The sequence below is a fragment of the Oncorhynchus clarkii genome, chromosome 10 (genome assembly GCF_045791955.1).
Source record: "Oncorhynchus clarkii lewisi isolate Uvic-CL-2024 chromosome 10, UVic_Ocla_1.0, whole genome shotgun sequence".
Classification (NCBI taxonomy): domain Eukaryota; kingdom Metazoa; phylum Chordata; class Actinopteri; order Salmoniformes; family Salmonidae; genus Oncorhynchus; species Oncorhynchus clarkii.
The window spans coordinates 61,385,521-61,412,460 of record NC_092156.1 but is presented as its reverse complement, the minus strand read 5'-3'; the positions used below and the strand labels follow the sequence as shown (position 1 = coordinate 61,412,460).

The 26,940-nt window shown below is 42.6% G+C and overlaps 1 protein-coding gene across 1 annotated transcript; it reads right to left on the bottom strand.

Moving 5' to 3' along the window:
• Nucleotides 1–551: 551 nt before the first annotated feature.
• LOC139418914 (uncharacterized) lies at nucleotides 552–25,115 on the bottom strand. Its single transcript, XM_071168699.1, has 7 exons — nucleotides 24,601–25,115; nucleotides 12,310–12,440; nucleotides 11,954–12,127; nucleotides 8,432–8,590; nucleotides 7,940–8,051; nucleotides 7,488–7,615; nucleotides 552–1,737 (listed from the first exon to the last, which is right to left on the bottom strand). Exons 1-7 carry the CDS (start codon nucleotides 24,893–24,895, stop codon nucleotides 820–822), a joined length of 1,917 nt encoding a protein of 638 aa, XP_071024800.1. The 5' UTR covers nucleotides 24,896–25,115; the 3' UTR covers nucleotides 552–819.
• Nucleotides 25,116–26,940: the final 1,825 nt, after the last annotated feature.

Sequence of the window (26,940 nt, the reverse complement as noted above, 5' to 3'; positions counted from 1 at the left end):
TCTTCAAAGGGGTTGGCATGTTGTTTAAAGCAAATGATACAAACACCTAAAAAAATCTATTTTAATTCCAGGTTGTAAGGCAACAAAATGGAAAAAATGCCAAGGGGGATGAATGCTTTTGCAAGCCACTGTATGTTACTTATGTTTTATCTATAACATTTCTTGCACAACTAACTTAATTATCACTTTACACATTTATTTTGGGATCAAGCCCTAAACATTATTTGCCTCATGACCCGCGAATATGTAGAAGCAGTCTCATTTCATTCAAGCGCATTTTCATCCACATTCCCTCTACTCTACCTTTGACCTTTTTCAAAAGGAGGCCGGAGAAGAGAAGACTCCGGAGTTGCTCAAAACCAATTGAGAAAAGGCCATGATCAGTATCTTTCAAGCTCAGAGCAGGCTTGTTAAGAAAAATTACTGTAAATGACCTAAAAGGAATGGTTGGCAAGGACAGACACCTATAGGTTTGAAGGAAGCCAAGGAGACTAAGGCCAATTTGAATTCAAAATGATAAACAAGCAAATACAAAATCAACACATCAAAAAGACAACATATCTCATTTATTAACAAATTTGCTCACCTATTTATTTAGTACAAAACTAACTACTGTTCAGTCCTGGTAGTTAATTGCACTCACCTGGTGTCCTAGGTCTAAATTAGTCCCTTATTAGGAGAAGATGAAACCCAGAAGGGTTTTGGCCCTCCAGGACTGACATTGAACAGCGCTTAGTAATCCAAAAAACCCTCTTACCGCAAGACACGGTAATGACAATGGTTCCCAGACATCCCCTGTATACATCTTAAGCCACACGGCTATGACTTTTCCTCATTGTGGACACTCCTATGTTTGATAAGGTTACTCTGAAAGGAGAAGCTCTTGTAACACAGCTTGCACATGAAGGGCCTCTCCTTGGTGTGAACAGTCTGGTGCTGCTTCACATAGTTCGCATGAGCGAAGCGCTTTCCACACGTGGGGCAGGCATACGGCTTGTCGGCGTCCGTCTTAATGCTCGGCCTACCACGTTGTGACCCAATGACACCAGATGAGGTAGAGGGAGAAGTAGGAGCCAACTTCGAGCTACCTCCTCTAGCCATTGTTTGGGTGTTGTTGGGATTGTGTGCTGTGTTATAGGCTAGGTAACTCTCATGGTGAACACCTATCCTGACCCTGTCTGCATTCGTGGGGTTACCATGAGGCAGCTGAGGAAGGCTAGGTCCTGGTCCAGGCCTTCTATGAACCCAGTCACCAGACATTAGATGAGACCCTGAAGGAGAAGACCGACTTCCTGAAAGACTACCACGGTCTCCCACCACTCTCTGTGAAGGCTGAAGCCCAGGGTGACCTGCTCTATTCATCATGGATACTATGGTGTTTGCATCATATGAAAAGGAGGATCTCTCTCTATCAGCCCCAGGCCCTGCTTCATCCCTGCACTGAGACTGTGAAGAGAAGGGTCTGGGCTGCAGACTGGATCCCTGACTGGAGCCTCCGTCGCTCTGATGACCACCAGGACTGAGGTTGTTCAGTCCACCTGTCCACTGATTGTGTTCTGTGTGGTGGTGGAGTCTCTCAAACTCGCGTTTGGGTCCTGGTTCTGACTCAGAAAGGAAGAGGGATGGCTCCTGGTTCAGGATCCTGATCCGGGGCCAGGGTTGGTGATCAGCCGCTTCAGAGGTCCACTCTCCCCCACCAGTAACACTGGATATCAGCAGATCTTCTTCGACTGCAGACTGCAAAAAAAGATTGTACAGAAAAGCTTAAAGGTTTATATAAAAAAACGATTTGCTGTACACACAGAAACATGACATGATATTATAAACTGTTAACCACAGCCAAGCCCATTACTAATACTGTGATATACAGTGCCTTGCGAAAGTAGTCGGCCCCCTTGAACTTTGCGACCTTTTGCCACATTTCAGGCTTCAAACATAAAGATATAAAACTGTATTTTTTTGTGAAGAATCAACAACAAGTGGGACACAATCATGAAGTGGAACGACATTTATTGGATATTTCAAACTTTTTTAACAAATCAAAAACTGAAAAATTGGGCGTGCAAAATTATTCAGCCCCCTTAAGTTAATACTTTGTAGCACCACCTTTTGCTGCGATTACAGCTGTAAGTCGCTTGGGGTATGTCTCTATCAGTTTTGCACATCGAGAGACTGAAATTTTTTCCCATTCCTCCTTGCAAAACAGCTCGAGCTCAGTGAGGTTGGATGGAGAGCATTTGTGAACAGCAGTTTTCAGTTCTTTCCACAGATTCTCGATTGGATTCAGGTCTGGACTTTGACTTGGCCATTCTAACACCTGGATATGTTTATTTTTGAACCATTCCATTATAGATTTTGCTTTATGTTTTGGATCATTGTCTTGTTGGAAGACAAATCTCCGTCCCAGTCTCAGGTCTTTTGCAGACTCCATCAGGTTTTCTTCCAGAATGGTCCTGTATTTGGCTCCATCCATCTTCCCATCAATTTTAACCATCTTCCCTGTCCCTTCTGAAGAAAAGCAGGCCCAAACCATGATGCTGCCACCCCCATGTTTGACAATGTGGATGGTGTGTTCAGGGTGATGAGCTGTGTTGCTTTTACGCCAAACATAACGTTTTGCATTGTTGCCAAAAAGTTCAATTTTGGTTTCATCTGACCAGAGCACCTTCTTCCACATGTTTGATGTGTCTCCCAGGTGGCTTGTGGCAAACTTTAAACGACAATTGTATGGATATCTTTAAGAAATGGCTTTCTTCTTGCCACTCTTCCATAAAGGCCAGATTTGTGCAATATACGAATGATTGTTGTCCTATGGACAGAGTCTCCCACCTCAGCTGTAGATCTCTGCAGTTCATCCAGAGTGATCATGGGCCTCTTGGCTGCATCTCTGATCAGTCTTCTCCTTGTATGAGCTGAAAGTTTAGAGGGACGGCCAGGTCTTGGTAGATTTGCAGTGGTCTGATACTCCTTCCATTTCAATATTATCGCTTGCACAGTGCTCCTTGGGATGTTTAAAGCTTGGGAAATCTTTTTGTATCCAAATCCGGCTTTAAACTTCTTCACAACAGTATCTCGGACCTGCCTGGTGTGTTCCTTGTTCTTCATGATGCTCTCTGCGCTTTTGACGGACCTCTGAGACTATCACAGTGCAGGTGCATTTATACGGAGACTTGATTACACACAGGTGGATTGTATTGATCATCATTAGTCATTTAGGTCAACATTGGATCATTCAGAGATCCTCACTGAACTTCTGGAGAGAGTTTGCTGCACTGAAAGTAAAGGGGCTGAATAATTTTGCACGCCCAATTTTTCAGTTTTTGATTTGTTAAAAAAGTTTGAAATATCCAATAAATGTCGTTCCACTTCATGATTGTGTCCCACTTGTTGTTGATTCTTCACAAAAAAATACAGTTTTATATCTTTATGTATGAAGCCTGAAATGTGGCAAAAGGTCGCAAAGTTCAAGGGGGCCGAATACTTTCGCAAGGCACTGTAAGTACCTTAACAATTTGGAGCCATTGGAGTGTATTATTAAAACAATTCCATGTGTGTTGATTTAAGAATGAAGTATAATGTTTTGGTTTGACTGAGATAAGAGAAACTGAGTCCCTAAAAATACAAATAAAAAATCTAGTTAGCAGAGTCAATTCTGTATTTAATTTCAACAGAATAGTCATAAGCTCACATAACTTTGAAGTACAGTACCTTTATCGCACAAAACGATACGTGACAAGTAAAATATATTTTCTCACTGTTAATGTAACCAGGTAGAAGTTTGGGGTCAGACCCCGACCCTACTTGGTACCGGAAGATTAAAGGGAAACAGTATGGCAGTCTGCAGTCTCTCTTACTTGGCCAACACTGACCACGCTTTGCTAAAAAAGCGTGTTATTCAAGCAGTGTTGCGCGCAGTTAGACAATGGTCATCGGTCCGGTATTCTTGCTTCACGGTGAGCTACAACCGACAGACGGGGATACAGTGTGTGTGAGAACATGCGTTGCGTCGCTGTTTTGGACACGTTGACTATTGTAATGCAGATTAGTTACTGTCGCTATTCATAAATGAAGTACATGACATGCTCCATTTCTCTCAAAAGGGAAGCCTGATAATGTGTAACTAGCCCGTTTGAGTCATTCCGTGTGGGTTACAGATAAGAAACGGTTTGTTACTTTTTGCTGATTGTATTGATTTTTGTGAAAGCTCAGACACACTGGTAGGATTGTCAAACGTTTGCCTGCCGACAGTACCTCTGAACAGTGTCGACAGCCAGTACCAGACCATGGCCAAATGTTTAGCTATCGTTAGCATATTCGCTAGCTAGCACAATATAGCTAGCTAAGTACACTGCACTAACACAGGTAGCTGTTTCATGGAAACTAATCCATTTTGCTTTCATTACTAGCTACAGTGGTTAGGTTGCTGGGAGGAAGTATTTACTGTTGTATGCATTGCGTCTGTGCACTTAGCTAGCTAACGTTAACATCCAATAGCTTACACTGCATATGAAGAGTGACTGGCTCATGACATTTAACCGTGGATGTAGAGAAAATGCCCTATTTCCCCCCCTTTTGTTGTCAGTCCTTTTACTCCCCCAGTTCGTGCTCTCGGCTCAAAGTCAAGTTGTTGGCCAATGACGAGCATTATGATTCTGCAAGTAGAAACGGCAGGTTCGTCGCTACCGGTTCGGCACACAGCAGGTACCGCTTTTGTTCTTGCAAGAGAAGGAACGACCTCCCACTGTGATAGGTACCTATCTGCAGTGAGATTCTCAGTGCATTTCATGCAAAACCAATTGCATTTTCATCTTTAAACCATGCATTTTAGCCATGCTGTATTTCTTACATTGTGTTCCGTATTTGGTTTCAGATTTGGCCTTTGTTAGACCTGAATAGCTATATGAGCTTCTGATAGGCTACTAGAACTCTATGCATTAGGCATTTTACCTAAATAATGTGAACCCGATCTGCTTTATACAGACCCATTTATACAGTATCTTCCTCTTTTGTCTTAAACTATTTTTTTTATAAAAAGGGAAACTGGGTTGTGCCTCTAAATGAGGGAGAACCTGAGTACATTGTCGATAGACTTTTCTGTACCTTCGCTTTTAAAATACAATTTAGAATACTTTGGAAAAAGTTCATCACACACATCTTCACTACTTTGTCAAGTAAACATGACACTTAAATCGGTGAAACATTTTTACAGACATCACACCAACCATCACCATATCTACTCAGCCTCATCATACTCATTCCTTCCTCAGTTCACCTCAACCAGTTCCCTACTACATCCACAATCAACAGAATTAACAGCAAACTAACTAGTACTACATTGCATGTCACTATACTCTATAAATGGGCCGTGTGCATTTTCTGCTGGTGTATCCTGAGGTAGCTCCTCCCCGAGAACATCTTCCCGCAGTGCGATCAGCTTCTCTCCCGTGTGGACCTTCGGGTGATTCTTCAGCTGGTGTTGGCAGGAGAACCTCTTCTCACACTGGGGTGCAGCTGTAGGATTTCTCTGCTGCTACATCTGGACAAGTGTGAAACATTGACCTGGCACAGATGGCAGCCGAACGGTTTGTTCCCCGTGTGCAGGTATTCCCAAACTGGTGTACGCCAAATAAAAATGTGATTCACATTTACAATTTTCTTCACATTTTCAAACCATAAATTTATATTTTCCAACGGGGCTATACATTTGGACAAGGTTTATTTTTTGCCTGAGTAGCCTCGTTTTCACTGCGAAATAACAACACAATGTCAACTACAGGTAGCCTAGTCAAATAATTAACATCCAATCACATTAACCGTTACCTTCTCGTGGGACGCCTTCACTCTTGCGCAGACATTTAGAAACGAAACATGACCATTTGATTGAGAATAAAGATGACATGTATCAAAGGAACATATGCATTAATAAGGGGCTAGAAGCGTCTTTATATGGTGAGCTACTGAGTGGCTAGGACAGGCAAGCCCCATACTATTGTGAAGGACTTCATTCTTCCTGCTCCGCAGATATGGCTGGGACAATGCTGGGGGAAAAGGCCCAAAAAACTATAGACAATGCATTCATCAAACGACTGTTTCACGACACATCAGTGATATGGCAGGAGATGTTTTGAAACAATTACTGCTTCGCTTACAAGTCAGTGAATTATATGTGTTACAGCTGGATGAGTCAACAGACGTGGCGGGCCAGTCACAGCTCTTGGTATATGTCCGTTACATCAATTAAGGAAGACATTATCTTCTTCAAACCACTGGAAACCAGGACAACATGAGATGATATTGTTTTAAGTACTGGACAGCTTTGTGACATCAAATGGACTTTGGTGGTCAAGATGTGTTGGTATCTGTACTGATGGCGCAAAAGCCATGACAGGGAGACATAGTGGAGTGGTATCGTGCGTGCAAGCAGTTGCTCCTGATGCCACTTGGTTACACTGCAGCATCCACCAAGAGGCTCTTGCTGCCAAGGGAATGCCTGACAGCTTGAAAGACATTTTGGACACTACAGTGAAAATGGTTAACTTTGTTAAAGCAAGGCCCCTGAACTCTCGTGTATTTTCTGCATTATGCAATGATATTGGCAGCGACCATGTAACGCTTTTACAACATACAGAATTGCGCTGGTTATCAAGGGGTAAAGTATTGACACTTTGTTTTTAGTGAGAGACCAGCTTAAAGTTCTTTACTGACCATAATTTTCACTTGTCTGACCGCTTGCATGATGACGAGTTTCTCACATGACTGGCCTATGATGTTTTTTCTCGCCTGAATCTAGGATTACAGAGACTCTCCACAACTATATTCAATGTGACAAAATTGAGGCAATGATTAAGAAGTTGGAGCTCTTTTCTGTCTGCATTAACAAGGACAACACACAGGTCTTTCCATCATTGTATGATTTTTGTTGTGTGCAAATGAACTCAAGCTTACGCACAATGTCAAATGTGATATAGCGAAGCACCTGAGTGAGCTGGGTGTGCAACTACGCAGGTACTTTCCCGAAGGGGATGACACAAACAACTGGAATAGTTATCCCTTTCATGCCCTGCCTCCAGTCAACTTACCGATATCTGAACAAGCGAGCCTCATCAAAATTGCAACAAACGGTTCTGGGAAAATCAAATTTAATCAGAAGCCACTGCCAGATTTCTGGATAAGGCTGCGCTCAGAGTTTCTTGCCTTGGAAAATCGGGCTGTTAAGACACTGATGCCCTTTGCAACCACGTACCTATGTGAGAGTGGATTCTCGGCCCTCACTAGCATGAAAACTAAATACAGGCACAGACTGTGTGTGGAAAATGATTTAAGACAGACTCTCTCCAATACACCCAACATTGCAGAGTTATGTGCATCCACTCAAGCACACCCTTCTCAATTAACCTGTGGTGTGTTTTGTTTTTCGACTGTGTTTCTGGTTGTGGTTAATATGTTATTCCCTAGCCTGAGTTGAGGACGCAGTCCCATCCACTGACCTCCACTATGTCACCTCTGGTCCTGACCTGCTCAGTGATGTCGTCCCCTGGGCTCTTGGCTGCACCGGTCAGGGTCTGGGAATCCAAGATGGTTGCCCAGTCTCCTCTATTAGCCTCCAGCCAACCACCTGCAGGAAGAGGTTAGAAAACAGACTTTCCAAACATGACAGGGAAAACTCACTTCATTTTGGTAAATTAACTGGTCAAGTTCAGCCATTATAATGTGTTTTTGTATGTAAACATACGTTCTATTGATTTTATTTTATGAATGAGGAAAAAAATAGCCTGGCGCATCAATTTTCCTTTTGAAGATCTGTTACTGTATGTAGACTATAGGCATTGTCTTACGTCAGATAGTGAGACGATTACTCCAGGACTGATGAGGGATGGGCCTTGCATAGAAGCGATGCCACCTGTCGGAAGACAATGGGTTATATGTATTTCACTCTTACCTTGCTCCCCCATCTTTAGTCCACTCTGCAGGTCAATGCTCTCTGGTCCGTCTTCTACCGTCTCCTCTTTGACCAGCAGCAGGTCAGGCTTCCCATCCTCCATGTCTTCTGACTGTAAGAGATACAGAGTGAGAGGATGTTGGATCAGAAATCTGATATGAGCACCCTGCTATGGAGCATCTTCTGATTGGGGTATGAGTACTATGCAACATTCAGTTAATTTGTTACTATGCAAAAGTATTAGTTGATTTGATTACTTTACACTCTTTAATTGTTTGATAATTCAAAGGCATGGTCCCACACTTAAGACAAAATGAATCAAGACCTGGTCCCGTATCCACAAAGAGTGCTGATCTAGGATCTTTCCATATAATCTCATTCATTATGATCTAAAAGGCAAAACTGATCAAAGATTAGCCCTCCTACTCAGAGTCTTTGTGGATTTGGGCCCTGACCTAATATAATTCAGACAGTAGTTTACAGAGGGCTCACCTCAGTGAGACTGTGTGTGTTCCTGTGCTGCTCAGCTGGTTCCTCTGTGGGTTCAAGAGGAGGTGTAGTCTCGTTGTCCGCCATGACCATGGTCCCCTCAGGGTTCCCCAGACTCTCCTCACACCCCTCCTCCTTCACCAGCAGCACCTCTGAACCCTCCTGGAAGAGACAGGTGATACAGATTAGACATACACTCCCTCAGGTACATATACACACAGACACTTTCACCATGGAGTATTAACCCATCCCCACTACGTCCGAGTCCTATACTGTAGTTACAGAATGACTTCATTGTTGTTAAACCCATCATGGTGGATATAAATATGATGTTGTGGGTAAATAGTCAGCTAGTCAAAAGTCAGACAAACCTGACTAAATTATTTTGACGTGTACAGTAGGTGTTTCTTAGTATGTAGGTATGTGTTGGTATATTGGTTATAAAGCGCTGTCAGGTGTATGCAAAATAGGGTGAGATTAGATGTGATGTATACTAAAGAGTCTCAATGAAAGTCTTGGAATGAAGTGTCACATTTTGTGTTTATTAACCATAAACAAGCTTTAAATACACCAGATGAAAACCACACATACACACGTCTCAACTAGAAATCAACATGAACTTGATGAACTGCATTCTTTTTCTCATTAAAAGTGTCTCGGGATAAAAAGTAGTTGGAAGTAATGAAATAGTCATTTGTGAACATCATATAGCCTACTCAGTACAAACACAATATGTAACATACTTTTTATGCTATACTGTTTGTCATTTAGCACACTCTTATCCAGAGCGACTTACAGGAGAAATGAGGGTTAAGTGCCTTGCTCAAGGGCACACAGATTTGTCTTAGATTCGAACCAGCCAACTTTCGGTTACTGGCCCAAAGCTCTTAACCGCTAGGCTACCTGCTGTCCTCTAAATGTGACTTATATATTCCACAATGTCTGGGCCTTGCATTTCAACACGCTTGTTTCTTGTGGAAATTGATCCATTACTGCGGTTTACTTTGTGCATGCATCTACTACAGTGCCTTCAGAAAGTATTCAGACCGCTTGACTTTTTCCACATTTTGTTACGTTACTGCCTTATTCTAAAATGGATTAAATAAAAATCATCAGCAATCTACACACAATACCCCCTAATGACAAAGTGAAAAAGATTACATTTAAAAAAACGTATTTACCTAAGTATTCAGACTATTTGCTATGAGACTCGAAATTGAGCTCTGGTGCATCCTGTTTTCATTGATCATCCTTGATGTTTCTACAACGTGATTGAAGTCCACCTATAGGTAATTTCAATTGTGGAGATGATTGGAAGATGGAGATGATTTGGAAAGGCATACACCTGTCTATATAAGGTCCCACAGTTGACAGTGCACGTCAGAGCAAAACACAAGCCATGAGGTCGAAGGAATTGTCTGTAGAGTTCTGAGACAGGATTGTGTCAAGGCACAGAACTTGGAAAGGGTACCAAAACATTTCTGCAGCATCGAAAGTCCAAGAACACAGTGGCCTCCATCATTCTTAAATGGAAGAAGTTTGGAACCACCAAGACTCTTCCTAGAGCTGGCCAACAGGCCAAACTGAACAATCGGGGGAGGAGGGTCTTGGTCAGGGAGGTGACCAAGAACCCGATGGTCACTCTGACAGAGCTCCAGAGTTCCTCTGTGGAGATGGGAGAACCTTCCAGATGGACAACCATCTCTGCAGCCACTCCTCAGTAAAAGGCACAACAGCGCACTTAATTTGCCAAAAGGTACCTAAAGACTCTTAGACCATGAGAAACAAGATTCTCTGGTTTGATGAAACCAAGATTCAACTCTTTGGCCTGAATGCCAAGCATAATGTCTGGAGGAAACCTGGCACCATCATGCTGTTTTTTGTTTTGTTTTCAGCGGCAGGGACTGGGAGACTAGTCAGGATTGAGGCAAAGCTGAACGGAGCGAAGTACAGAGATATTCTTGATGAAAACCTGCTCCAGTGCGCTCAGGACCTCAGACTGGGGCGAAGTTTCACCTTCCAGCAGTACAACGACTCTAAGCACACAGCCAAGACAAGGCAGGAGTAGCTTCGGGACAAGTCTCTGAATGTCCTTGAGTGGACTAGAATCCGATCGAACATCTCTGGAGACCTGAAAATAGCTGTGCAGCAATGCTCCCCATCCAACCTGAGAGCTTGAGAGGATCTGCAGAGAAGAATGTGAGAAACTCCCAAAATACAGGTGTGCCAAGCTTGTAGAGTCATACCCAAGAAGACCCAATGCTGTAATTGATGCCAAAGGTGCTGAGTAAAGGGTCTGAATACTTAAGTAAATGTCATATTTTTATTTTTAATAAATTAGTAAAAATTTCGAAACCTGTTTTTGCTTTGTCATTATGGGGTATTGTGTGTCCATTTGATGAGGGGGGAAAAAACCGTTTTAATCAATTTCAGAATAAGGCTGTAACCTAAAGAAATGTGGAAAACGTCAAAGGGTCTGAATACTTTCCGAAGGCACTGTACGTCATCTTGCTGAATCTACCTTCAATACAGGGTTTAATCTAAATATCAGAAGCTATCGAGTGGAATGATTACTTTCTATGTTATGGAATGGTTTTTTTGCAGGTGTATCTTGAGGTAGCTCCTCTCTGAGAACCTCTTCCCGCAGTGCGTACAGGCAAACGGCCTCTCTCCCGTGTGGATCTTCAGGTGCATCTTTAGATGGTCCTGGCGGGAGAACCTCTTCTCACACTGGGGGCAGCTGTAGGGTTTCTCCCCTGTGTGGACCCTCTTGTGCCTTTTCAGGGTGCCAGCCTCGGTGAAGCGCATGTGACACTGGGTACAGCTGAACCGTTTCTCTTTACTATTGCTTGATGTGGCTCCCCCTCCCTGAGCCTGGGTTCTAGCCCTGTCATTTGGGTTCAAAACCTGATCGAAAAGGACGTGGCTGTCTGAATCGGAAGGAACCATCGATGTGGACACTGGGTCGTGATCCCTAAACAAGTGTAAAGGAGAGTGAGTCGCAACATTTGGAAATGTCTCTAATCTTTCCCTGTAATCTAAGAAATCTCTGCCCTGTGGGTGTCCATCTCCTAGGTTACTATCTGCATTCCATGTGGGGGCAACGTCACCCTCCAATTTCACAGTCACTTCATCTACGACTAGACCCTCCCCTTTCTTATCTCGGCACCCTTCAGAGTATACACTACTACTGTAATGGTTCCAGTCCCCTCTAGACAGATCAGTCTGTGTCTCTAAACACAAGGACATGTTGCCAGGGTCCATCTCTGTAGTGTAAGAACAAGACGGATCATCACTGCCAGAGTCTAACGATTCACCATGACCACTTGAATGAACCGTCCTCTGGCTTTGGTGAAATCCTGGTAAACACTCTGAGCCGGGGGCAGGAGGACAGCCCAGTCTCCGCACCCCCAGTCTCTCTGGTTCTGATATGTGGCCAGAACCTGTGTGTAAGAGCCTGTGTGTTACAGTTAACGTCTTGGTGTCTGTCGCTGACTTGAGAACGACGTTCTGCGTTCCACTGACCTCCGTGATGCTGTGTCGGGTCCTTGGCTGTGTTGGGGTGGTAGTGGGATTCTCCGTGGCTACAGGGGGCGCACCAGACTCTCCAGTCTGGATGTCTCTGCTGTGCCGTGTGTCCTTCTGTCCCTCAGACCTCTCCTGCTTGAACCCAGGACCTGCAGCTTCTGCATCTGCAGACTGACAAGAAAAGAAGTGGTTATTATCGGTACAATGGTTGAATTGGATAACAATGTCATAGAGAAGTCTCACAAGCTGCCCTATGGCAGATAAATGAGGATGTACATGTAAGCAAGTGAATAGCTGGGGACACATTTGATTTACAAAGTAACACATTTTTAATGCAACACTATTCCACTAACCTCTATCACGATAACGTGCTGGGTTGAGGTTCCACTCCCCTCATCAACAGTGATTGGTTGTTCATCTGTCCATGTGCTGTGTCCTGCTGGCTTCACAAAGCTCCTGTGGCCTTCAGTGAGATGTCCTTCACCTGAGAGAGTGATGGGGGGAAAATGGGTTGTTAGATTAGCTACTGTCTGCTCAACGGTGTAGACCCCTTTCTGTGTTTGCAAACATTGCCGCACGAGGGCGAAGCGTACAATTTTGTTGCAGAACTCAGGGGAGTTAAACGAGTCCATACCTTTTTAAATATTTATATATATGCTATCTTCAATAGCTCTTAAACAAAGTGTGCCAAGCCTGCCCCAAAAAGTGGATTTTTATCCATCCTCCCCTGATTTAGAACATATTTTCATATTCATGACACATTTTGTTCAGGAGTTAGTCTCGGTACCAGTCTTAGCTAACATTCCAGTCCTGTCATTTTCCAAAGAGACTGGGCGTTTGGCAATTTCAACATTCATTATGCAGACGGATTTACTGCAAGGTTGCTGATTGTTAGTTGGCAGCATTAATATTTTCCATGACAACGTTATGGAACATGGCGTCCGCACAAATTTGGCAAAATAGAATGAATTTTAACAACAATTAACCTACTATGCATTGTCTCACGTCAGATGGCGGAATCCAACGCGCTCTGACATAAGACAATGCCTGCTGCGGTAATTCCCTTGTGAGAAGGCAGTGTCAATGCAAGATCATGTTGTTCAAAGATGACTCCGTCATGAGAGAGAGAAATAATGATAGAAAAAATATTAGCTTACAAGATTCAATCGAGCTACATTTGATTTAATAAGAGGAAAGTTATGCAGAACTGGCACCCGTCTTCATTCCTTGCACTGGCTGGTCATCATGACTTGCTTACATTTTTACAATCTAATGCTCATTTCAGTTCTATTTGTTCCTCCTCACTTATACTTTTTTGAATGGACATTAGGAAAAACAGCTCAATGCAGACCAGCAAAGTCTTGAAACCGGAGTAGCCTCTCCAAGCCACGGCAGCTGGGCTTCGCCGATTAGTTATGGTACGCAAAAAGAACCAGCCATACTGTCTGTGTGAACTACAGGGATCTAAATTAGCATATTGTTAAGGATGCATATCCACTTCCTCGTATCCAAAACACTCTAGATACCCTGTCGACGGCCAAATGGTTTAGCACTTTGGACTTAACGTCAGGCTACTGGCAGGTAGAACTTATTCCCAGCGACGGTAAGGTGGCCGCTTTCTGCAGCAGGAAGGGCCTCTGAGTGAAATGTGATGCCTTTAGGGCTCTGCAACGCACCAGCGACGTGGAGTCGGGTCATCGGGACAGTGAAGATGACACGTCGGACGTAGAAAAGATTAGCCTCACTGTTCTGTTCCATGGACTGACTATTGAGGAATTACGTCAAGCTCAGATGGCTGACTGACATGGGCCCCGAGATGGCTCGAGGAAGGTCAGGAACGGCCATCGTGGGGGGCCTGTGTCGCCAGTCGGGCCAGCGACTGAGGCATATAGGAGCCAGTGGAAGAGACTATGTCAAGAACTCTTATGAGACTATGTCTCATTTCTCTTATGGTGCTTCTACTGTACCGAAGGCGCAGTGTTTTACCCACAGATACCCCTACCTCGTGTGTTCGGGACAGATATCATGAAGCAGATGCATGACGGCCCAGTAGGTGGTCACATTGGCGTGGAATGCACAAATGCCCGGCTGCAGACAAGACACTACTGGTACCGAAATAGAGAGGATGTCACACTATGGTGTCGTACATGTACCAGCTGTGCCGCTAAAGCCAGACCTTCGAGGAAGCCCCAAGCACCTAGGGGCACTGTCCGCTTGGGAGTACCTAAGGAGAGGATCACCATTGATCTAATGGGCCCCATGAACGAGACAGAATGCTACAATCACTACTTATTGGTTGTTCAAGACTAGGGTTGCACATTTTGGGGAATATTCAGAGGTGAAAACTTTGGGAATTAACGGAAATAAACAGAAATATTTGCAAATTAATATTAATACCATTTAAATGATGTTTTTTTTACATTGGATATATTTACGATATCATATGGAGACAAACCTTTTACCTTATAATTAGACATAATTGCACATTATTAAATCCTTCCAATAGAAATAAAAAAAATAACAATTTAGTTACAAATTGAACATTAAGAGTTGACTCTTCACATGGGATGATTTCACTGAACAACAAAAGGAAATATTGAATGATCCCCAATGATCCATCGCATCTCCCCAAAAACATTTTCAACATACATCGGTAAAATGATAGACTAGAAACTAAAGCTTTGGGTGTCTTCCTCTCAGGCCCTGTCTTCTCCCTGGACGACCTCAATGTCCACCTCTTGAACATCAGACTCTGAGGCCTCATCTTCACTGTCACTTTCCAACCTAGTTGAGGATAGCTTGTCAGACTCAAAAAGCCTAAAATTTGCCCGGGTGGGCACCAATTTTTCAACCCTTGTATTTGGTAAGCCTGTTGTGGGCTTTGGTTTGTGTGTTCCCAAACAAGGACCAGTTGCGCTCTGAGGTGGATGATGTTGGTGGGATTTGGAGGATGATGGTGGCAACAGGGGAAAGAGCGTCAGATCCACAAAATCCCTTCCACCAGGTGTCTGATGAGATATGTTGCCACAACTGCCATATTGCATCTCCAGCCCAAAGCCCTTGCTTGGAAGTGTTCTTCGCCAGACTGCCAAGAACCTTGCACTCATCCAGGACAAGGTGACGAAACACGGTAGTGATAACACCATAGGGCTTGTTGATCTCTGCACCAGACAGGATACTCTTGCCAGCATACTTGGGGTCGAACATGTACACTGCGGAGTGTATGGGCTTCAGGCAGAAGTCTTCACGCTTTTTGATGTATTTCAGAACTGCAGTTTCCTCTGCTTGGAGCAACAGTGAAGTGGGCAGGGCAGTACGGATTTCTTCTCTTACATCTGCAAGCAGAGTCTGAACATCAGACAGGATGGCATTGTCTCCCTCAATCCTTGCAATGGCTACTGCTATAGGTTTCAGGCTACTTACCACTCTCTCCCAAAATCCATCATCCAGGAGGATCCTCTTGACGGGGCTGTCCATATCTGCAGACTGTGATATGGCCATTTCTTGGAGAGGCTCCTTACCCTCCAGGAGACTGTCAAACATGATGACAACACCACCCCAATGGGTGTTGCTGAGCAGCTTCATTGTGGTGCTCTTATTCTTCTCACTTTGCTTGGTGAGGTAGATTGCTGCAAGAACTTGATGACCCTTCACATACCTAACCACTTCCTTGGCTCTCTTGTAGTATATCCATTATTTTCAGTGCCATGTTGTTAGGTTCTTATTTTTCAGAGTAAATAACTCAGACTCTAGAAAAGCATTAACCAAGTTTAATTCTGCCCAAAGGTTCATATATATATATATATATATATATATATATATATATATATACATACATACATACATACATACATACATACATATACATATATATATATACATACATACATATACATATATATATATATATACATACACACACTGCTCAAAAAAATAAAGGGAACACTAAAATAACACATCCTAAATCTGAATGAATTAAATACTTTTTTCTTTACATAGTTGAATGTGCTGACAACAAAATCACACAAATTATCAATGGAAATCAAATGTATCAACCCATGGAGGTCTGGAGACATGATGTCCCAGATGTGCGCAATTGGAATCAGGTCTGGGGAACGGGCGGGCCAGTCCATAGCATCAATGCCTTCCTCTTACAGGAACTGCTGACACACTCCAGCCACATGAGGTCTAGCATTGTCTTGCATTAGGAGGAACCCAGGGCCAACCGCACCAGCATATGGTCTCACAAGGGGTCTGAGGATCTCATCTCGGTACCTAATGGCAGTCAGGCTACCTCTGGCGAGCACATGGAGGGCTGTGCGGCCCCCCAAAGAAATGCCACCCCACACCATAACTGACCCACCGCCAAACCGGTCATGCTGGAGGATGTTGCAGGCAGCAGAACGTTCTCCACGGCGTCTCCAGACTCTGTCACATGTGCTCAGTGTGAACCTGCTTTCATCTGTGAAGAGCACATGGCGCCAGTGGCAAATTTGCCAATCTTGGTGTTCTCTGGCAAATGCCAAACGTCCTGCACGGTGTTGGGCTGTAAGCACAACCCCACCTGTGGACGTCGGGCCCTCATACCACCCCATTGAGTCTGTTTCTGACCGTTTGAGCAGACACATGCACATTTGTGGCCTGCTGGAGGTAATTTTGCAGGGCTCTGGCAGTGCTCCTCCTGCTCCTCCTTGCACAAAGGCGGAGGTAGCGGTCCTGCTGCTGGGTTGTTGCCCTCCTACAGCCTCCTCCACGTCTCCTGATGTACTGGCCTGTCTCCTGGTAGCGCCTCCATGCTCTGGACACTACGCTGACAGACACAGCAAACCTTCTTGCCACAGCTCGCATTGATGTGCCATCCTGGATGAGCTGCACTACCTGAGCCACTTGTGTGGGTTGTAGACTCCGTCTCATGCTACCACTAGAGTGAAAGCACCCCCAGCATTCAAAAGTGAACAAAACATCAACCAGGAAGCATAGGAACTGAGAAGTGGTCTGTGGTCCCACCTGCAGAACCACTCCTTTATTGGGGGTGTCTTGCAAAATGCCTATAATTTCTACCTGTTCTCTATTCCATTTGCACAACAGCATGTGAAATTTATTGTCAATCAGTGTTGCTTCCTAAGTGGACAGTTTGATTTCACAGAAGTGTGATTGACTTGGAGTTACATTGTGTTGTTTAAGTGTTCCCTTTATTTTTTTGAGCAGTGTGTGTGTGTGTGTGTGTGTGTGTAATATACACACACACAGGGGAGAACAAGTATTTGATACACTGCCGATTTTGCAGGTTTTCCTACTTATAAAGCTTGTAAGCTTGGTCTGTAATTTTTATCATAGGTACACTTCAACTGTGAGAGACGGAATTTAAAACAAAAATCCAGAAAATCACATTGTATGATTAAGTAATTAATTAGCATTTTATTGCATGACATAAGTATTTGATACATCAGAAAAGCAGAACTAAATATTTGGTACAATATTACAGAGATCATACGTTTCCTGTAGTTCTTGACCAGGTTTGCACACACTGCAGCAGGGATTTTGGCCCACTCCTCCTTACAGACCTTCTCCAGATCCTTCATGTTTCGGGGCTGTCGCTGGGCAATACGAACTTTCAGCTCCCTCCAAAGATTTTCTATTGGGTTCAGGTCTGGAGCCTGGCTAGGCCACTCCAGGACCTTGAGATGCTTCTTACGGAGCCACTCTTTAGTTTCCCTGGCTGTGTGTTTCGGGTCGTTGTCATGATGGAAGACCCAGCCATGACCCATCTTCAATGCTCTTCAGACGGGCCTGGACATGCGCTGGCTTGAGCAGGGGGACCTTACGTGCGCTGCAGGATTTTAATCCATGACAGCGTAGTGTGTTACTAATGGTTTTCTTAGTGACTGGGGTCCCAGCTCTCTTCAGGTCATTGACCAGGTCCTGCCATATAGTTCTGGGCTGATCCCTCACCTTCCTCATGATCATTGATGCCCCACGAGAGGTGAGCAGTGTAGCAGTGTATCAAATACTTGTTCTCCCCACTGTATGTACGGTATTTTCCTGTTACTATGTACTAGTTAACAAAAAATCATGTATGTCATATAAAATATATTCACCCCACCCAGTATTGTAATCAAAACTTACCAGAAAGGATATAGTCCTTGGCTCAGACAATGTAGTAATGTGGGCCCAATAGCATCTCATTAGTGTACAAGATCTTGAGAATCAGCTGTACATGTGATGGAAGAATGCACTGGGCATGCAGAGGGTTGCAATTCCATTGAGTTGGGGAGAGTTTAACCAAAATATGCCACAAGACCTTGAATTGCCTTATGTGTATCCCACAAAGGTTCACTGTTATAAGCTCTTTTTTGATGAATTTAAGCTAAATACCCCAGGGCTTAACTTCCCATGGAAAAATTCCAGAAATGTACCAGAAAGATTGCAACTCTATTCAAGACTATTTCACAAAGTGGGTGGAAGCCTACCCTCTGCCCAACAATCAAGCCGTGACAGTGGCTGAAGTTCTGACAGCTAAATGGGTGTGTCGCTATGGAGCCCCACAGACACTCCACAGCAATCAAGGCTTGATTCTGAAGTCTTCCAAAGAATGTGGCACAGCGGTCTAAGGCACTGCATCTCAGTGCTAGAGGCATCACTACAGACCCTGGTTCGATTCCAGGCTGTATCACAACCGGCCGTGATTGGGAGTCTCAGAGGGTGGGGCACAATTGGCCCAGCGTCGTTAGGGTTTGGCCAGGGTACGCAGTCATTGTAAATAAGAATTTGTTCTTAACTGACTTACCTAGTTAAATAAAAGGTTAGCCTGTAGAGCAATAAAGCACAGTTCAACAGGGTTCACTCCGAATATGATGCTCCTTGGAAGAGAAGTAACAGAACCCATCAACCTGGTGGCTGGCTTGTAACCCGATCATGAGCACACCAAGACCCTCCACAGTATGTTGTACAGCTACGAGACAGATTGGAACTTGCTCACCAGATTGAAAGGGAAATTCGGGGTCAGTCTGTGAAGCATGCCAAAAAGCAGTATGACAAGAATGCCGCAAGGACACACTTCAACGTTGGTGACACAGTATGGTACTTAATTAAAGGAACAAAGCGGGTGCCAGACAAAGTACGATGTTCCTACCATCCTATAAGGGTCCTTACTTCAAACTGGGACCTGGCCTCTCGCTCTTCCATCCTCTCTATTCCTCTTATAGCTCTTGAACTAGTTGCCTAGCCCAATGCGTGTCCCAAAAGTACAGTCGTGGCCAAAAGTTTTGAGAATGACACACATTCATTTTCACAGTCTGCTGCCTCAGTTTGTATGACAATTTGCATATACTCCAGAATGTTAGGAAGAGTGATCAGATGAATTGCAAAGTCCCTCTTTGCCATGCAAATTAACTGAATCCCCCAAAACATATTCACTGCATTTCAGCCCTGCCACAAAAGGACCAGCTGACATCATGTCAGTAATTCTCTCGTTAACACAGGTGTGAGTGTTGACAAAGACAAGGCTGGAGATCACTCTGTCATGCTGATTGAGTTTGAATAACAGACTGGAAGCTTCAAAAGGAGGGTGGTGCTTGGAATCATTGTTCTTCCTCTGTCAGCCATGGTTACCTGCAAGGAAACACTTACCGTCATCATTGCTTTGCACAAAAAGTGATTCAAAGGCAAGGATATTGCTGCCAGTAAGATTGCACCTAAACCATTTATCGGATCATCAAGAACTTCAAGGAGAGCGGTTCAATTGTTGTGAAAAAAAAGGCTTCAGGGCGCCCAAGAAAGTCCAGCAAGTGCCAGGACCGTCTCCTAATGTTGATTCAGCTGCGGGATTGGGGCACCACCAGTACAGAGCTTGCTCAGGAATGGCAGCAGGCAGGTGTGAGTGCATCTGCACGCACAATGAGGCGAAGACTTTTGGAGGATGGCCTGGTGTCAAGAAGGGCAGCAAAGAAGCCACTTCTCTCCAGGAAAAACATCCGGGACAGACTGATATTTATAAAAAGGTACAGGGATTGGACTGCTGAGGACTGGGGTAAAGTCATTTTCTCTGATGAATCCCCCTTCCGATTGTTTGGGGCATCCGGAAAAAAGCTTGTCCGGAGAAGACAAGGTGAGCGCTACCATCAGTCCTGTGTCATGCCAACAGTAAAGCATCCTGAGACCATTCATGTGTGGGGTTGCTTCTCAGCCAAGGGTGTGGGCTCACTCACAATTTTGCCTAAGAACACAGCCATGAATAAAGAATGGTACCAACACATCCTCCGAGAGCATCTTCTCCCAACCATTCAGGAACAGTTTGGTGAAGAACAATGCCTTTTCCAGCATGATGGAGCACCTTGCCATAAGGCAAAGTTATAACTAAGTGGCTCGGGGAACAAAACATCGATATTTTGGGTCCATGGCCAGGAAACTCCCCAGACCTTAATCCCATTGAGAACTTGTGGTCAATCCTCAAGAGGCAGGTGGACAAACAAAAACCCACAAATTCTGACTAACTCCAAGCATTGATTATGCAAGAATGGGCTGCCATCAGTCAGGTTGTGGCCCAGAAGTTAATTGACAGCATGCCAGGGCGGATTGCAGAGGTCTTGAAAAAGAAGGCTCAACACTGCAAATATTGACTCTTTGCATCAACTTCATGTAGTTGTCAATAAAAGCCGTTGACACTTATGAAATGCTTGTAATTATACTTCAGTATTCCATAGTAACATCTGACAAAAATATCTAAAGACATTGAAGCAGCAAACTTTGTGGAAATTAATATTTGTGTCATTCTCAAAACGTATACAAAATATAGCCCTATTTGGTAAAAATACCAAATCCATATTATGGCAAGAACAACTCAAATAAGCAAAGAGAAACAGTCCATCATTACTTTAAGACATGAAAGTCAGTCAATAAGGAACATTTCCAGAACTTTGAAGGTTTCTTTAAGAGCAGTCGCAAAAACCATCAAGCGCTATGATGAAACTGGCTCGCATGAGGACTGCCACAGGAATTGAAGACCCAGAGTTACCTCTGCTGCAGAGGATAAGTTCATTAGAGTTACCAGCCTCAGAAATTGCAGCCCAAATAAATACTTAACAGAGTTCAAGAGGAGACTGAGTGAATCAGGCCTTCATGGTCGAATTGCTGCAAAGAAACCACTACTAAAGGACACTAATAATAAGAAGAGACTTGCTTGGGCCAAGAAACACGAGCAACGGACCAGTGGAAATCTGTCCTTTGGTCGGATGAGTCCAAATGTTAGATTTTTGTTTCCAACCGCCGTATCTTTGTGAGACGCAGAGTAGGTGAACGGATGATCTCACCATGTGTGGTTCCCACCATGAAGCATGGAGGAGATTTGATGGTGTGGTGGTGTTTGGCTGGTGAAACTGTCTGATTTATTTAGAATTCAAGGCACACTTAACCAGCATGGCTACCACAGCATTCTGCAGTGATACGCCATCCCATTTGGTTTGTGCTTAGTGGGACTATCATTTGTTTTTCAACAGGACAATGACCTAAAACACACCTCCAGACTGTGTAAGGGCTATTTGACCAAGAAGGAGAGTGATGGGGTGCAGCATCAGATGACCTGGCCTCCACAATCATCTGACCTCAACCCAATTGAGATGGTTTGGGATGAGTTGTACCGCAGAGTGAAGGAAAAGCAGCCAACAAGTGCTCAGCATATGTGGGAACTCCTTCAAGACGGTTGGAAAAGCATTCCAGGAGAAGCTGGTTGAGAGAATGCCAAGAGTGTGCAAAGCTGTCAAGGCAAAGGATGAAACATAAAAAAAACACTTTTTGGTTACTATATGATTCCATATGTGTTATTTCTTAGTTTGTCTTCACTATTATTCTACAATGTAGAAAATAGTAAAAATAAAGAAACCCTGGAATGAGTAGCTGTGTCCAAACTTTTGACTGGTACAGTATATTTGACGAAAGAAGCACCTTGCTCTTGCTTGCTGGATAAAAAAATAGGCTACAGTGTTCACAGTGAATTGGCGGGGAGATTTGAATGGCAAGAGCTTTTCTGGTGTGATGTGATCACATTGGCTGGTGGTAAAAATGCAATAATGGGAAATCCTCTCTTCTCCAGGCACCCAATGTTTATGTTTACAATAAAATGTTTTATGTCAGAATGTCCAAATTTAGAATGCTTGTCATGAAATGTATTGAAAATGAAGTGCAGAAACGTCCTCTCACTGTCAGCTGTGTTTATTTTCAGAAAACTTAACGTGTAAATATTAGAGGTCGACCAATTAATCGGAATGGCCGATTAATTAGGGCCGATTTCAAATTTTCATAACAATCGGAAATCAGTAATTTTGGACGGCAATTTTTTTGTTTTGTTTTGCACCTTTTATTTAATCTTTATTTAACTAGGCAAGTCAGTTAAGAACACATTCTTATTTTCAATGACGGCCTAGGAACGGTGGGTTAACTGCCTCGTTAAGGGGCAGAACAACAGACTTTTACCTTGTCAGCTCTGGGATTCAATCTTGCAACCTTACAGTTAACTAGTCCAACGCTCTAACCACCTGCCTCGAGGAGCACACCTGTTACGCGAATGCAGTAAAAGCCAAGGTAAGTTGCTAGCTAGCGTTAAACTTAATCAATCATAATCACTAGTTATAACTAACTACACATGGTTGATGGTATTACTAGTTTATCTAGCATGTCCTGCGTTGCATATAATCGATGCAGTGCGCATTCACAAAAAAGGACTGTCGTTGCTCCAACGTGTACCTAACCATAAACACCAATGCCTTTCTTAAAATCAATACATAGAAGTATATATTTTTAAACTGCATATTTAGCTCAAAGAAATCCAGGTTAGCAGGCAATATTAACCAGGTGAAATTGTGTCACTTCTCTTGCGTTCATTGCACGCAGAGTCAATGGCTCATTGAACTAATTTGCCATAATTTTACATAATTATGACATAACATTGAAGGTTGTGCAAAGTAACAGGAATATTTAGACTGATGGATGCCACCCATTAGATAAAATACGTAACAGTTCCGTATTTCACTGAAAGAATAAACGTCTTGTTTTCGAGATGATAGTTTCTGGATTCAACCATATTAATGGCCTAAGCTCGCATTTTGTGTGTGTTATTATGTTATAATTAAGTCTATGATTTGATAGAGCAGTCTGACTGAGCGATGGTAGGCACCAGCAGGCTCATAAGCATTCATTCAAACAGCACTTTCATGCGTTTAGTAGTTGTTCCCCTTGCTCTGCATGGGTAATGCTGCTTCGAGGGTGGCTGTTGTCGTTGTGTTCCTGGTTCGAGCCCAGGTAGAAGCGAGGAGAGGTACGGAAGCTATACTGTTACACTGGCAATACTGAGGTGCCTATAAGAACAACCAATAGTCAAAGGTATATGAAATACAAATGGTATAGAGAGAAATAGTCCTATAATTCCTATAATAAATACAACCTAAAACTTCTTACCTGGGAATATTGAAGACTCATGTTAAAAGGAACCACCAGCTTTCATGTTCTCATGTTCTGAGCAAGGAACTTAAACGTTAGCTTTCTTACATGGCACATATTGCACTTACTTTCTTCTCCAACACTTTGTTTTTGCATTATTTAAACCAAATTGAACATGTTTCATTATTTATTTGAGGCTAAATTGATTTTATTGATGTATTTATTATATTAAGTTAAAATAAGTGTTCATTCAGTATTGTTGTAATTGTCATTATTACAAATACATTTATTAAAAAAAAAAAAAAAACATTTAAAATTATTATTATTATTTTTTTTTTTTATTTTTTTTTTTTTAGTCGCCCGATTAATTGGTATTGGCTTTTTTTGTCCTCCAATAATCAGCATCGGCGTTGAAAAATCATAATCGGTCGACCTCTAGTAAATATTTGTATGAACATAACAAGATCCAACAACTGAGACAAACTGAACAAGTTCCAAAGCCAATCACCTTTGGCAGTGATTACAGATGTAAGTCTTTCTGGATAAGTCTAAGAGCTTTGCACACGTGGATTGTACAATTTTTACACCTTATTTTGTATTATTCACGCTCTGTCAAGGTGCCCTTCATTGCGAGGCATTGGAAAACCTCACTGGTCTTTTGAAATTCACTGCTCAACTGAGGGACCTTTAGAGATAATTATTTATGGGGTACAGAGATGAGATAGTCATCCAAAAAGCATGTTTAACACTTATTGCACACAGTGAGTCCATGCAATTTATTAAGAAAATATGGAAACAGTCAAGGGGTGTCAATACTTTCTGAAGGCACTGTAATAGCTGTACAGAGACCGCAACTATGGAAAAATGAATGCTATTTAAGAACTATTGAAGACTGAAATCCGTAAATAATAATAATTCAACAACGAATAAAAGTGGTGGATATATCTCCATCTTCTGATTCAAAATATTATTGTCATGGTACGCTTTGTTTAATCCGAAATCGTATTATCTCATGCTTGGTAGCTATTGACGAGAGAAAATATACACCGAATTCCCAATATAAAAGAAATGTGTTCTCGGTCAGTTTTGAGATTGTCTAGAATTGGCAAGGATGTAAACTAACAATTTTCTGCAAGACATCCAAGTAATCACATCAGATTAATTATTGCATACAATCCAAACACATGAGCAGAGGGGAACGGGGCTAAATGTACCTCTTGCCATTCCTCTGTATCGGTCGAGGATCTTGACACTTCTGGGACGGTTGCCGAGGACACGCTCTCGCATTGTCCTCTCTGCGCGCTCCCGTGACACCTTCAGTTCCAGTAGCTGTAGTTTCCTCCGCAATGTCCTGTTTTCTTTCTGGCTTTGAGTTATTTCTAAACGACACACTGCATAGTCGTCGTCTACGAGTTTACAGATCTCTGCCACGGCTGCGTTTGCTAGCACCTCCATGATGGAGGCTATTTGAGTGTGAAAAACCATAACGTTACCATTACAGTTAGCCATTGTCCTTAGCAGCTAGCTAGCGTTACCTAAATAACACATAAATTAACCAAGTGCTGTCCCTAACGCGAATTAAAGACTGCCTGTGGTAGGTAGGTGTTGCTATGAAATTATATTTGTCTTATTTTGAGTTAATAAATGTCGAAATAACTATAAAACCGCTAAGGTAGTCTTGGTCACTGCTTGGTCACTTCCGTTTACTAGTTTTTCTTCGTGTAGTTTTCCGGCAGACTAGACGTTTTGTTGTGTATTGCTGCCTGACACAGGTCGGGGCGTGTATTGCACATTTCGTTTACAAAAAAAGGAAATAAGAAATTGCACAACCACCCAACAAATACAGTTCCTTTAGAAAGTATTCAAACCCCTTGACTTTTTCCACAATTTGTTTTTAGTCTTCATTTTTAAATTAATAACATTTAGATTTTTTACACTGGCCTACATACAAAACCCCATAACCTTAACGTGGAATTATGTTTTTATATATTTTTTTCCACAAATTATTTAAATGAAAAGCTGAAATGTCTAAAGTCAATAAGTATTCAACCCTTTGTTATGGCAAGCCTAAATAAGTTCAGGAGTAAAAATTTGCATAACAAGTCAGAGTGACTCCGTGCAATTTGTGTGCAATCATGTTAAACATGATTTTTGAATAACTACCTCATCTCTCTACCCCACACATACAATTATCTGTAATGTCCCTCTGTCGAGCAGTGACTTTCAAACACAAATTCAACCACAAAGACCAGGGAGGTAATCCAATGCCTTGCAAAGAAGGGCATTTATTGGTAGCTGGGTGAAAATAAAAAAAATACCTTGACTATACCTTTGAGCATGGAGAAGTTATTAATTACACTTTGGATGGTGTATCAATACACTCAGTCACTACAAAAATACATGTGTCCTTCCTGACTCAGTTGCCGGAGAGGAAGAAAACCGTCCAGGGATTTCAACATGAGGCCAATGGTGACTTTAAAACAGTTAGAGTTTAATGGGTGCAAGAGGAATAACTGAAGATGGATCGACAACATTGTAGTTACTCTACAATACTATCCTAAATGACAGAGTGAAAAGAAGTAAGCCTGTACAGAATACAAATATGTTTGGAATAAGGCATCAAAGTAAAACTGCAAAAAATGTTGCAAAGAAATTAACTTTGTCCTGAATACAAAGCGTTATGTTTGGGGCATATCTAACACAGCACATCACTGAGTACCACCTCTTCATATTTTCAAGCATGGTGGTGGCTGCATCATGCTATGGATATGCTTGTCATCGGCAAGGACTAGGGATAAAAATAAATGGAATAGAGCAATACAGGTATACAATGCTCTGAGACTTACCCATAAAGACTCACAGCTGTAAGGCAAAATCCTAGAGGAAAACCTGGTTGTCTGCTTTCCAACAGACACTGGGAGACAAATTCACCTTTCAGCAGGACAATAACCTAAAACACAAGGCCAAATATGCACACATTTACTATGAAGTTGCTTACCAAGATGACATTGAATATTCCTAAGGGGCCTAGATACAGTTCACATAAATAGGCTTGAAAATCTATGGCAAGACTTAGCTGTCTAGCAATGATCAACAACCAACTTGACAAGAGTTTGAAGAATTGAAAAAAGAATGTGCAAATACTGTACAATACAGGTATGCAATGCTGAGACTTACCAATAAAGACTCACAGCTGTAATTGTTGTTTAAGGTGATTCTAATGTATTGACTCGGGGGTGTGAATACTTATGCAAATTAGATATCTGTATTTCCTAAACATTAATACAAATATATTTTCACTTTATCATTATGGGGTATTGTGTGTGTAGATGGGTGAGATAAAAATACATTTAATCTATTTTGAATTCAGGCTGTAACACAAAATGTGTGATAAATCAAGGGGTATTAATACTTTCTGAAGACACGTTAAACTAGCACATTTCCCATTAAACATTTACACATTTAGTCCTATGCTAATCTCACCAGGTGGCTTTGATTATTTCCTGTAACAAATTTTGTATCAGCCAATGAAAATCGTTGAAGTAGTTGAACGT

What these genes read in the sequence shown, in the direction of transcription:
- LOC139418914 (XM_071168699.1), bottom strand. Translation starts at nt 24,895, where the DNA reads ATGGCTAACTGTAATGGTAACGTTATGGTTTTTCACACTCAAATAGCC. An exon ending in AGCACGTTATCGTGATAGAG is followed by an intron (nt 12,128 to 12,309) that starts GTTAGTGGAATA and finishes TTTTCTTGTCAG; the next exon opens with TCTGCAGATGCAGAAGCTGC. An exon ending in CCCGACACAGCATCACGGAG is followed by an intron (nt 8,591 to 11,953) that starts GTCAGTGGAACG and finishes TGTCTCTTCCAG; the next exon opens with GAGGGTTCAGAGGTGCTGCT.